This window comes from Salminus brasiliensis, chromosome 6 (assembly GCF_030463535.1).
Source record: "Salminus brasiliensis chromosome 6, fSalBra1.hap2, whole genome shotgun sequence".
In the NCBI taxonomy this organism is placed as follows: domain Eukaryota; kingdom Metazoa; phylum Chordata; class Actinopteri; order Characiformes; family Bryconidae; genus Salminus; species Salminus brasiliensis.
The window spans coordinates 32,110,780-32,123,897 of record NC_132883.1 but is presented as its reverse complement, the minus strand read 5'-3'; the positions used below and the strand labels follow the sequence as shown (position 1 = coordinate 32,123,897).

General features: G+C 37.4%; 1 protein-coding gene across 4 annotated transcripts in view; it reads left to right on the top strand.

The window, feature by feature from the left end:
- The first annotated feature begins 1,208 nt into the window (after nucleotides 1–1,208).
- Nucleotides 1,209–13,118, top strand: part of dock5 (dedicator of cytokinesis 5) — a 59,601-nt gene continuing 47,691 nt past the window's right edge. For all 4 annotated transcript variants that reach the window (XM_072682034.1, XM_072682032.1, XM_072682035.1 and 1 more), the window contains exons 1-12: nucleotides 1,209–1,341; nucleotides 3,257–3,340; nucleotides 3,936–3,976; nucleotides 4,090–4,145; nucleotides 4,321–4,417; nucleotides 4,589–4,737; nucleotides 5,453–5,588; nucleotides 6,473–6,630; nucleotides 7,754–7,835; nucleotides 9,325–9,454; nucleotides 10,148–10,220; nucleotides 10,409–10,551. In XM_072682034.1, coding sequence (XP_072538135.1) covers nucleotides 1,299–1,341; nucleotides 3,257–3,340; nucleotides 3,936–3,976; nucleotides 4,090–4,145; nucleotides 4,321–4,417; nucleotides 4,589–4,737; nucleotides 5,453–5,588; nucleotides 6,473–6,630; nucleotides 7,754–7,835; nucleotides 9,325–9,454; nucleotides 10,148–10,220; nucleotides 10,409–10,551 — 1,192 coding nt within the window. In that variant the 5' untranslated portion in view covers nucleotides 1,209–1,298. The remainder of the gene's footprint in view (nucleotides 1,342–3,256; nucleotides 3,341–3,935; nucleotides 3,977–4,089; nucleotides 4,146–4,320; nucleotides 4,418–4,588; nucleotides 4,738–5,452; nucleotides 5,589–6,472; nucleotides 6,631–7,753; nucleotides 7,836–9,324; nucleotides 9,455–10,147; nucleotides 10,221–10,408; nucleotides 10,552–13,118) is intronic.

Below are 13,118 nucleotides of genomic sequence, written 5' to 3'. Positions count from 1 at the left end.
ACACATCTCAAGGAACACAGTGTAAGCATTCACATTGAAATGGAAGGAGTATCAGACCACGGCAAATCTACCAAGACCTGGCCGTCCCTCTAAACTTTCAGCTCAAACAAGGAGAAGACTGATCAGAGGTGCAGCCAAGAGGCCCATGATCACTCTGGATGAACTACAGAGATCTACGGCTGAGGTGGGAGACAATCAGTCGTACACTGCACAAATCTGGCCTTTATGGAAGAGTGGCAAGAAGAAAGCCATTTCTCAAAGATATCCATAAAAAGTCTTGTTTAAAGTTTGCCACAAGCCACCTGGGAGACACACCAAACATGTGGAAGAAGGTGCTCTGGTCAGATGAAACCAAAATTGAACTTTTTGGCCACAATGCAAAACGTCATGTTTGGCGTAAAAGCAACACAGCTCATCACCCTGAACACACCATCCCCACACTGTCAAACATGGTGGTGGCAGCATCATGGTTTGGGCCTGCTTTTTTTTCAGCAGGGATAGGGAAGATGGTTGAAATTGATGGGAAGATGGATGGAAGAAAACCTGTTGGAGTCTGCAAAAGACCTGAGACTGAGACAGAGATTTATCTTCCAACAAGACAATGATCCAAAATATAAAGCAAAATCTACAATGGAATGGTTCACAAATAAACGTATCCAGGTGTTAGAATGGCCAAGTCAAAGTCCAGACCTGAATCCAATCGAGAATCTGTGGAAAGAGCTGGAAACTGCTGTTCACAAACACTCTCCATCCAACCTCACTGAGCTCGAGCTGTTTTGCAAGGAAGAATGGGCAAAAATTTCAGTCTCTCGATGTGCAAAACTGATAGAGACATACCCCAAGCGTTCCACTTCCACTGTCACAAATGTTTGTAGAAGCAGTCTGCATGCCTAGGTGCTTGTTCAGATAATCTTAACTTCAAGAGAGTGGTCAAGAGAGTGGTTAAAAGGTTATTTGAAAAATTAATATAAAAATATTTCTGATAAACTATATTGCAGACAGGCCTTTACCAATTGACGAATATACTATATACTAATATACTAGACGAACTACACATTTAATGTATAATTTAACTACATTTAATCTATAATTTGAACCTGGAGGAAGACGTTACTGTCCAGACTGTTTGTGATTGCAGCCTGTTAGCGCGAAGGACGTAGGCAGGGCCTGCGCCTGCACGCTTACACATTTTTCCCAGCAAACAGTTCTTCGCATAACACCGGAACTGTGATGTCCACACGGGGAAAACCGTGCGATCCGCTCTTGGTGCATATATTTATTAATTTAAATCCTATATAATGTCTCGCTGGATTCCGACGAAAAGGGAGAAATATGGCGTGGGTAAGGGTTGGTTAAACTGTTATTCTGTTATTCTGTTGTGGTGTTGAGGAATGTTCGTGCTTTACACACCCCTCGCCGATTCGCATAGGAGTTACGCATGCGAAACCTGCGGAACTGCTGCCCAGAAAGTTCAGCCACACGTTACTTATCTCATTTATTTTACTCTGCTGTTGTAATTTTTAACAGCATTATTTATATTTTAACTATATCTACAAAGGGTGGTATTTAACGCCTCTATGTCCCATTAAACTTCAACTTAATACAAGAACAACTATGGGTAGTGCGAGTATGTTTGATAAACCTCCTTGTTCGAAAAGTTCTGTTTATGAACAATGTGTTACGCCACCGAACGGCATGTTTGCCCGTTATCAGTATAAAAGCCTGTTGGAGGACGAGATATTATTAGAAAATCTTCATGTTTAACTTTTGTGACTGTTGTGTCTTCTTCGGATTTCATATTACGTACCAACTTAGTAGAGTAGTGTAATGAGTGCAGAGAGAAAGCGTTCTATATAAGAGCGTTGTGAATTTGCTCAGATTTTTAAGATAATGCAAGGGAATCGTGTATACGTTTGCATTCCAGTGCTGTGTAAATAGAGACAATATGTTGTCACCACATATCTCTGTTGACCAGATGGCCTAGACGCAATTAAACTTATTTTATTTGGTCTTTTTTGTGAATTGAAGGTTGTTGTGTAGACATGGGAGCTGTAGTTTACTGTTTCCTTTGGTTTTGTTCCTAACATCACCCTTGTTGTTGTTTTTGGCATGAGTGACTGACAGACATATGACCCACAGTCTACTTATATTGTCAACTTCGCTGAATGAGCAACCTGTCTGCCAGAGGAGGATTTTTCTCCGATTGGGTGTTTTAGAATGTGAACAGCTTAGCCTGAGGTGTCTGAATCTGCTGTTTCTTAATGTGCCACTCCTTTCCAAGACCTAGATTTGTATGGGTGCGGACAGCGATAAGGTAGTCATTTAGTCCCCCTTCTGTGTAAATGATTAAGCTGTAGCTTGTCAATATAGCCTGGTTTCTGACAAGCTCAGGGCCCTTAAGAAACAGCAGATTCAGTAAGTAGTAAAGAAAAGATTGTTGTAATTTGGTCACCTTCAATTTATTTTCATTATTTTATGATCTAGTAAATAACACACACTTGTGAGCAGAGGAATGGTGTTTGGTGGTATTAAAGAGGAGTGCAACAGCCATTCCTCTGTGAGTCAGACTTAAGAAGTGCAGTACACAAAGCACTGTGCTATTGAAGGCCTATAATGAAAGCCTCTTGCCAACAGTAGGGATCAGAATCAAACAGGTCTGTACAAAGCCTCAATTATTCCTGGTTTGAGAAAAGGAAATATGTAGAAATTATGTAGTCGGTTCTCAAATATATTATAACAGATATTATTCATGTTTGAGTAAATATAAAAATAAGAAATATAATGTAGCCTTGAGAGTGGTTATCTTATTTGTTTCCTAACTGCCCTTTGTACAATTAGTACAAAGTAAAAAGTCTTCAAAGAATTTAGACTATGCATTTAGTTGTATAACATTTTTATGTGTCTGTATTTTGGGCACACATGTTCATGCTTAGACTAGTAATAAGAAAAAATAATCAGCCACATGTACTTGATGACGAGTTAATGACCATATCCTTGCTTAAAACAACTTATCGTAGTGTAATATCATATTTTCATATAGAATCCCCTCTCTTTACTGCATTTTACTGCTGAGCATGTTGTACCTTGATAAGAATGTGGAATGTAGCTGTGGGCACATTCTTTTTGGTTTGCTCTCATATTCTTAGTTACATAATCTTATTTTTGAATTCTTATTTTTCTCAAGCTCTTTTAGAAATTGTGTTTTTTAAATTTTAATTCACATTTTGCTTGTTTCTATCTTGGTGTTTTCGTACAGCTATCTGTAACTATGATGCAAAGGGGGAGCATGAGTTGCGCCTTCAGGTGGGGGACACGGTGCACATATTAGAGATGTTTGAAGGTGGGTGTCTAGTTGTGACATGTCCTGACAGATCTGTTCATGTCTATGCTAAACATGGTGATTTCTTGATTTCTACCGTAGACTGAACACATTATACAAGTAGCATCTGATGTGAATGTTTAGTCTGAATCTCTCATTATTTATGTTTTATGTTATGTTTTCATCATTGTTTTTCTGTATACTAACAAATCTTGGTCTACCTTAGTTTCTTATGCTAGTTCTATTTTGGGATTGCACTTTGACTAATGTGTATGTCATTTGAACATTTGTTTTAACATTTTTAACATTGTTGAAGGCTGTATTTTGTGAGTTATTTTATCAATTTCAGAGAGAAAATCTCAATCAAATTATTTAAGCTCAATGGCTGCGGCTCACAGTCGTCAAACTCATTGACTGTTTTTCTTCCTCCTCATCAGAAGTTTTATATTGGAAATTATCTCTCATTGTGTTTTCATTACTTCTATTTGAGTTTTAAAAGTTGTTTAACATGCCTAATGACAACATGATTTTGGCACAAACACTGTAACCCCTCTCTCTCTCTCTCTCTCTCTCTCTCTCTCTCTCTCTCGTGCACCGCGTGCATGCTCTTTCTTAGGGTGGTACAGAGGACACACTCTGCATCAGAAATCACAAAAGGTGTCATGTTAACTATAATTTCTGTGATAAATATAAGATGTTCAAAATTAGGCAAACTTATCAATACTTAAGTATACCTGTTTAGTTCTTAAATGTTCTGTTTCATCTTAAAGGGCATTTTTCCAGCCACCTATATCCACTTGAAAGAGGCTAAAGTTGAAGGGACAGGGTAAGGCTCTAAACAAAGCATAAATCTTTTGCTTATTTAGTTGCCATTCTTTGGACACCACTTTTTTGTTGTCACTCTGTGCCAACCATTACTTTTGTACTTTTGAGTCTTTTCTAATATTTTTTTATATTTCATTTATGTAATCTTTACACATCAATTCTCTTTTGCTATATAGAAAAAAAGAGACAGTAATACCTACAGATTTGCCCCTGGTGCAAGAGCTGAGTGCTACGCTAAGAGAATGGGCACAAATATGGCACAGTCTTTATGTGGTATGTGGATACTTGCCATATCTCTTTATTCTGCTCTTTTCCTCTACATTTTTCTCAATTCTGAAACTCATTTTTACCATGGTCTCAATTTAACCATGACCATTGAATAACCCATTCACAGTGTTTTGTAAGCTGCTCTATCATTTTGACACGCATCTGTTTCCATAACAGAACAATAAGACCACACTGTTCCGGACAGTTCAGCAGATGGCCTACAGTCTAATAGAATATCGCTCACAGATTGTGTCAGGAACGCTTCCCAAAGATGACCTTGTGGAGCTCCAGAAGAAAGTCACAGCCAAAATCGATTATGGAAACAGGTGTTATGGCATCCTCCCAAAGATAATTTGCACAATAGTGTTTTAATAACGAAACAGTGTGCTAAAAATGCTTTGTCCGTAAGGGAATAGTGAGAAAACTGTAACCTGCCTTTTCTTTTCTTGACCTTTATAAGTGGTTAGAAGGGAATGACTATGGTTGTGAATTGTTTTTGTGGTGTTCAGCGTATCTGTGTTTATATCATGAACGTGTTCTTGGTTTAGTCAAGAGTGAACCCACCCTCTCCCCGCTTATTTATTATTATAAATTATACCCCTTTTCTACAAGTTAACACACATTCATTAATGAAATGTCTGTGACAGGCTGTGAAATACTTCAAGGATTCAGCATCATAGTACTCTTTTCACTGTGTCTAAGCAGCCCTGTTTGGAAAATAAGGTTTAAATGCCTGCTAGATAGAGAATTTCCTCAAGCCAGTGGCACTTTACATTACTGCTTTTAATAATTGCCACAGTCTTAGAACATATGAGACATGCTTTTTAAGAACTGCCCATGGGAAGAATAAACCTGTATGAGTTGGTCTATTCGTGATTTAAAATTCTGTTTTTGTGACCCACTTTTCTTTTTTTAGAGCATGTCATGTAAATAAGCTTTCCTCTGACTTTACAGATCTTACCATAATGCACAGAGCTAATTGTAACTGTATTTGCAGTATTTGTAATATGTACAGATATTAAAATCTGCTGAATTCTGCAGGATTCTTGGGCTAGATTTGGTAGTTCGTGATGAAGCTGGAAACACGTTAGACCCAGAGTGTACCAGTACAGTCAGTTTATTCAGAGCCCATGAGTCTGCCTCCCACAGTATTGATGAGCGGATACAGGAGGAAAAGGTGGGTTAATTTTTGTATACTTAACAAACACTGTTTGGCTTTATATAAAAACAAATTGTTAAACCTCATATTACTAAAACTTTGTTGAAGATGGAAAGATGTTTTGTAAAGTGAAGATTGGCATTCCTAATTTGTCTGTGTAATATAAACCTGTACTGGGAACCAGGCATTAGATGTAATTAGAGGCAATTTGCTTGCTATTTTGACCTTAAAGAGAGATTCAAGAAACACAACCTCTAGCAGTTGAACACAAGAAGACAGGAAAGATTTGCAAATACTATAAAATAAATTTTTGTAAAACAGTGGCATTTGGCCAGATTCCTATGGTTGTGGAGCATGATGTTAGCATTTATTTACTCGATTTGTTATATAGAGGCTTTGACTCAAACTGTTCAGTGCATTATATAGATTAACAGCATTTCCATACCTGTATCATTACTAACTCTGTGTCCAACTTCATCTTCTTTGTATGTAATAATTATCTAAAAAAATCAAAAAACACAGCCCTTCTATTTTTCTTTCTCCTTCTCCCTCACCCTTCTCCTTTCCTATGCATCAACATGCGTATAGTGTAAATACAGACAAGGTCTGGGACGCTGCACTGTTTTTAAACAAGTGCTCTCTGGAACATAATACTCCTGTGCTGATGCTATTTCTGAAATACTAATGTTTTTTAATATGTTCCACATATTTAACAATTCTTAATTAGTAAGAAAAAGTGGCAGAACTAACTAATGCTCCTTTAAGGCATGAACAGCATTTCAGAGATCTGAATAAAAATCTGATTTGATTTTCTAAGTAAAGCTTTACTCAAGCAGCACTCCTGTCTCTAAAAGACTAAATTGTATCTAAACACAATTTTTGTGTTCCTAAAAACTCTCTAGACACGCCTTCAAAACTTGGCCATGCGGCGCCAGTCTCTCTTTAGTACTGCACACACCTACAGCCTCCTTATGAACCTCAAGAACTTTGTCTGCAACATTGGTGAAGATGCTGAGCTGCTCATGTCCCTTTATGACCCGGACCAGTCAGAGTTTATAAGGTCAGAGCCATCAGGTCAACAGTTTGTAAGCTATAAAAGAAAGAACATTTCTAGGTTTTCTTAAATTCTTTGATTTTATTTCTCTAATTTCATTAAAACTGTATTAAAGTATAAGTATGGCAGGTGTAATTTTTGTACCACAGTGTTGATCTTTTTAATAAGGATCATTAAGATATTGAAAGGATTGACCTTGTTTGCTAATACTTAAAAAAAAAAGATTTTTATTTTCTTTTATGCCATGTGTTTGGGGCTGTTTGTATGTTTCAACAGATCTTGGTAAATAGACCTGTTAATTCTATGTGTTGTAGTCTGCATAGGCACTTCTTCTGGAATAACATCTTACAATTACAATCAAAATTATTCAACCCCCATTGCAAATTAAGTTTATTAGCAAAATTTACAAATTTTCAGCTGTTTGCAATAAACCAATCAAACAAGAACAATTTAAATGGCTCAGCACAACTAATATAACAAGTGTTCAAGTGTCCAAATTCAACACATATTTTTAATTTTATTGAATACTGCAGTTTTAGAATTATTTAACACCCTGGATAAGAGCATGCATTTACAAATCAGTTGGCAAGTCAAGGGCTTTATTAGTTGCATCAGCAAGATTATTGCCTTGTACAAATAAGGTAAGATATAAAAAGAATCACACTGAATGTTCCTAGAAATGCTGAAAATGGATTAAAGTGGGTTACTTTGCTTCCTTTGGCGCTGGAAACCTGCAGCATGTCCAGAGTGAGATGCATTTAATCAAGTATCAGGACAAAACGTCATGTGAATGTGTATGGGTCAGAGCTTGGGCATCGTTGGACTAGGTAGTCGGACTAGTACTATGGTTGGACTAGTACTATGGTCTCCATATTGACTTGTGTTTAGTATTGTCTAAACTTACTTATCTTTGAATTTTGAGTCTATTCAGACTAGATGAGGTTGTTCCTAAGTAAATAGTGAAGCACTTTTGTAAGTCGCTCTGGATAAGAGCGTCTGCTAAATGCTCTAAATGTAAATGTAATTAGTATATTTTGTTAATAATCCTGAATTGCAGTGGGGGTTGAATAATTTTGATTGGAACTGCAGGTGGATATGTAACAGTTCTTGCTTTATTTAACTTTCTCAGTGAAAATTTCCTAGTGCGGTGGGACAGTAAAGGCATGCCTAAAGAGATTGAGAAACTCAACAACCTGCTGGCACTTTTCACGGTAACACTTCTGCTACTCGTGGGATATCTTTCTTAATAGTTTCATTTGTTGGGAAGTACACCTCCATTCGCCTAAAAAAAAAAAAACGTTACCATGAATTCCCATTGGCAAAAAAATAGTGTTATTGTAGCTGTGATAGTTTGTGACTACTTATTTCTAAAACACAGCTATAAATACACTCCTAAAATATGTGCAGCTGTGACAAGTTCATGCAGTGACTGGCTCATAGCGGTGACACAGCCATCTAAGAATTAGCCCTCTCATGGATTGTAGGTTTGATCCTCTTTGATTAAACTGAAGTTAGCCATGGCTGGTAGTCTCAGACACCATTGGCCCTCTTACTGCCCTGTCACTTATTTCATTTCACAAGCATGTTTTGTAATCTTTGGTAGGCTCTCTCTGATATGTTTTTGTTAAAAAAAGACATAGAAAAATAGTAGAAAAATAATATTGAAATATATATTGTTGATTTCTATTCGTATCAGCCCTATCTTGATTGCAGTGTATTTACAATCATGACCAGAAATATTGTCACCCATGCACTTCTTTCAGAACATGCACCACTTCTCCTTAAACATTGTTGCTTTTAAAAAGGATTTGATGTTCACATGTTTATTTCTAATTTGAATTAGAACAACATAAAAAGCAGAGAAAAACATTAAATCTGATTTTATTCCACACACAATACCAGGCTAGACCATTTAAAAGAAGAGAATTAATTGTAATATTGAATTGGATTTCAATTATGTGATCCTTTTCTAATTTGTGTTTGTGGCATGTAACAAGTACTGGCAAAATAGAAATGATATGTTCACACAACTCAATCTTTGTGTCAATGTACCACACTGAGAAAAGTAAATACTAAAGAAGTTGTCAGGATGTGAGAACCAAAATTGTGTAAAAGTATGGACAGTCTCAAAGGTACATATCCAAGTCCATGTCTAGAGATCTTAATGTTTTTGTGTCAACTGTACACAATGCCGTAAAGACATCTACAGTCCACTGTAGCTTACCTCCCTGGACCTAAGCAGAAGAGAAGAATTAATAGAAGATTGCAAAAAAGAATTGTACAGATGGCGGCTAATGAAAGGCAGTCAGCTTCCCAACAATTTCAAGCTGACCCAGAGAGACAAGGTATAACAGTGTCAGTTCACGCTATCAATCTCCATAAAGTTGGGTCTCCCAGGTATGACCAAAGACATACTCAAAAGAGCATCCAGAAATGTAAGTACACAAATAATTTAAAGCTCAAAACGTTCAAGACAAAACACTTTTGTCTCTCCATATTTATTTATTTATTTATTTGGAGTTGTGCATTTTCTGAAAAAAAAAGAGCGGGAATGCCAATATTTGTCCATGTCTATATACATCGCTATTATAATAAAAAAAAAAAAAATAGTTGACTTCAATATCAACATCATGCATTGTTATGGTCACAGTTACAAATCAGTGTCATAAGTTGAGTTCTTCATCCTCTCCTTTTGTGAAGGACCTAAGCAGCAGCGATTTAATCAGGCCTCATCTGTTCCTTGTGTGTCAAATCATTCGTGTTGGCTGCATGGAACTAAAAGAAGGCAAGAAGCACACTGGAGGTCTGCGGAGGCCTTTTGGAGTAGCAGGTCATACATTAACTTTTCACTTTTTAAAATAATTTTTATATGGGTTATGTGCTTGTTTGGCAAACAAACATACAGTGGCTTTCAGTCACATAGATTCGGAGGACTTCTTCACTGTAACAGTTTAGAGGTTAGTTCTCTAAAGGCTTATATGTTCCTCATGCTTTACCATTACCATTATATTACTCGCTGATTCTTGCAATTTTCTTGCTTTCTCTGTTCAAATAAGACATTTAGGGAAAAATCTCAACAGACTCTATGTCCTTGATACAGAGAGCTGCTGTGCATTTTGAACAGATACTATCAAGAGTTTGATACTGTCAAGAATTTTACTAATCATAAGCTGATAAAGAACATAGTTATTAGTAGGATAGAAACTAAAATGCATGTATGTATGTATCAAGATTGTAAAGAGATATGTATGGGATTCTCATATCAGGAAAAATATTCAGCATATTTCTTCAATAGTAAAAAAAAAAGTATATGATTGATAATAATTTAGTATTCAGCAGAGTTTTGTTTGTAAATGCCACCACTACAACCTTAAGAAGTACAGGTGACCGCTTATAGCAAATTTCTGAACAGATGTAAATAGTATTTATTGTTCTTTTATACCCAGGTATAAGTACATGGCTGTCTAAATCATGGTGTATCTACCGTTATTGTTGTCATCTCATGAAAATGTTCTACTCACAGTGATGGATATCACAGACATTGCTCATGGGAAAGCAGATGATGATGAAAAACAACATTTCATTCCCTTTCAACAGTGAGTGTCTACTTTTAGCCACACTGTCATTCAAGGTTCGATGAAGTTCTCCCTGATGACAGTGATTTCCCAAAAACATTGTACAGTTTTGTGAAAATTTATTGTTCTTTGCTTAATATTAGTATTAATATTTCCCTTCTCTTACCAATACTAGAAATGCAATTCTCTCTGCCTGACTTTTTCTTTAGGATTGCCATGGAAACATACATTCGCCAAAGACAATTGATCATGTCCCCTCTTATACCATCTCGTGTTATTGGAGAAAACGAACCTCTTACAGCTGTTTTCAACAAAGTCATTGCTACTCGGGAGGTCAACCACAAAGGACAAGGTAAAGACAAGTGGACAATTTAAAAGAGACAAGACATTTGTTAAACTATTTCAGTAACTCCAGACAGGTTGTGATTTTTATGAAGGCCTATGACATAAAAGAAAGAAAGAGAATGCATCACCAATATTACACACACACACACACACACACACACAGAACGTAGCACAAAAAGTAAGGAAATATGTAGATTATGGTAGATTATTTATTTGTTGTTACAATGCTTCTTGGCAATGAATCTTATAACGTTGGAAAGCCTGTTAATTTCCCTTTTTAATTGGTGCCACATTTGTAAGGAATATGCATTTGTGGGATCCTCTCTACCAATGCCAAACAGCTTGTTCTCTCATTGACTCCTTTTGTGTTTGGTGGACTGAATGATTGAAGTTTTAAGAAACAAGACATATTGGCAATTTAACAATTCATTTCTTTAACAAACAGGAGCCTCAGTAGCGTATGGAAGAACCATTCACAGCCACAACAGCCTGGTACCTCTACCAAACACAGTGGTGACAGCTGGTCACCACTCCTCATGCTGGATAGCATCCTATTCTTCAACCAGCCACTGGTTGCAAAATTTTATGTCAATATCTCTCTGCATATCTCTCTGCATTGAGATTGCCTCCAGTAATGACAAGCCTCGTTTTTACAGTGAGGGAGATGCCGCCCCACACCATCATACTGCCTCCACCAAAAGATATCACTCTGTCGGTGCAGCAATCACTATAGCATTTTCCGTGTCGTCTCCACACTTTGACCCTACAATCCAACTGAGTAGGCAGATCCTGGACTTATCGCTGAACATAACGTTCCTCCACATGTTCAGATTCCAGTGCACGTGTTTCCATCATCAGTGCAAATGGGTAAAGGACAGCCATGGCAGGTCTCCTGGCAGCCCGATGAGACCGGAGATTGTATGCGTGCAGTCTCTTCCAGATTGTCTGGGCAGAGAGCCGTTCACCATATTGTCCTGCAAACCTTGACTGCAAGCCTGTAGAAGCCTATGGTACCTAAGTGCTGACAGGGTGAGGAAAAGATCTTCTTGGGGTGTCTTCTTCTTGGGACGCCCACTTTGTGACCTGTCTCTGACATTCCCTGTTTATATGGAACTTGGCCTTCAATTTGGAGATGGTACTCCAAATAATGCCACAAATTGGGGGTACTGGGGGTACAAGAAGCTCAAAACAAGTGTCAATAGCAACAGCGAAATAAGTTGTTTGGCAATGGCAGAAAAGATTTGGCAATTTTTATGGGCGCAACCCACATTGGCTCTACTTCTCATCCCACAAATGCATGTTCCTTACAAATGTGACAAATTAACAGGCTTTCCAACGGTTTAAGATTTATTGCCAGGAAGCATTGTTACAACAACAACAAAAAAAATCTACCAAACACAAATTTTCTGCCACACACACACAGTGGGGCAAAAAAGTATTTAGTCAGCCACTGATTGTGGAAGTTCTCCTACTTAAAAAGATGAGAGAGGTCTGTAATTTTCATCATAGGTACACTTCAACTAAAAAGAAAAAAAAAATCAGGAAATCACATTGTAGGATTTGTAAAGAATTTATTTGTAAATTATGGTGGAAAATAAGTATTTGGCCAATAACAAGTTCAACTCTATACTTTGTAACATAACCTTTGTTGGCAATGACAGAGGTCAAACAATTCTTTACCAGGTTTGCACACACTGTAGCTAGTATTTTGGCCCATTCCTCCATGCAGATCTACTCTAGAGCAGTGATGTTTTGGGGCTGTTGCTGGGCAACACAGACTTTCAACTCCCTCCACAAATTTTCTATGGGCTTGAGGTCTGGAGACTGGCTAGGCCACTCCAGGACCTTGAAATGCTTTTTACAGAGCTACTCCATTGTCATGCTAGAAGGTCCAGCCATGTATCCTCTTCAATGCTCTCACTGATGGAAGGAGGTTTTGGCTTAAAATCTCATGATATATGGCCCCGTTCATTCTTCCCTTAACACGGATCAGTCGTTCTGTCAGCTTTGCAGAAAAACAGCCCCAAAGCATGATGTTTCCACCCCCATGCTTCACAGTTGGTATGATGTTCTTGGGATGCAACTCAGCATTCTTCTTCCTCCAAACATGATAAGTTGAGTTTTTACAAAAAAGTTCTATTTTGGTTTCATCTGACCACATAATATTCTCCCAATCCTCTTCTGCATGGTGCAGGTCTACAATTTTCTTCCTGGTGTCCTTCGACAGGTCTTTGGTCTTGGCCATGGTTAAGTTTGGAGTCTGACAGTTTGAGGCTGTGGACAGGTGTCTTTTATACAGATAGCAAGGTCAAGCAAGTGCCATTAATATAGGTAACAAGTGGAAAACAGAAGAGCTTCTTAAAGACGTTGTTACAGGTCTGTGAAAGCCAGAACTCTTGCTTGTGTGTGGATAACCAAATGCGTATTGTCCACCATAATTTACAAATAAATTCTTTAAGAATCCTGCAATGTGATTTTAAGAGAACTTGCACAATCAGTTGCTGACTAAATACATTTTGGCCCCACTATATATATATATATATATATATATATATATATATATATATATATATA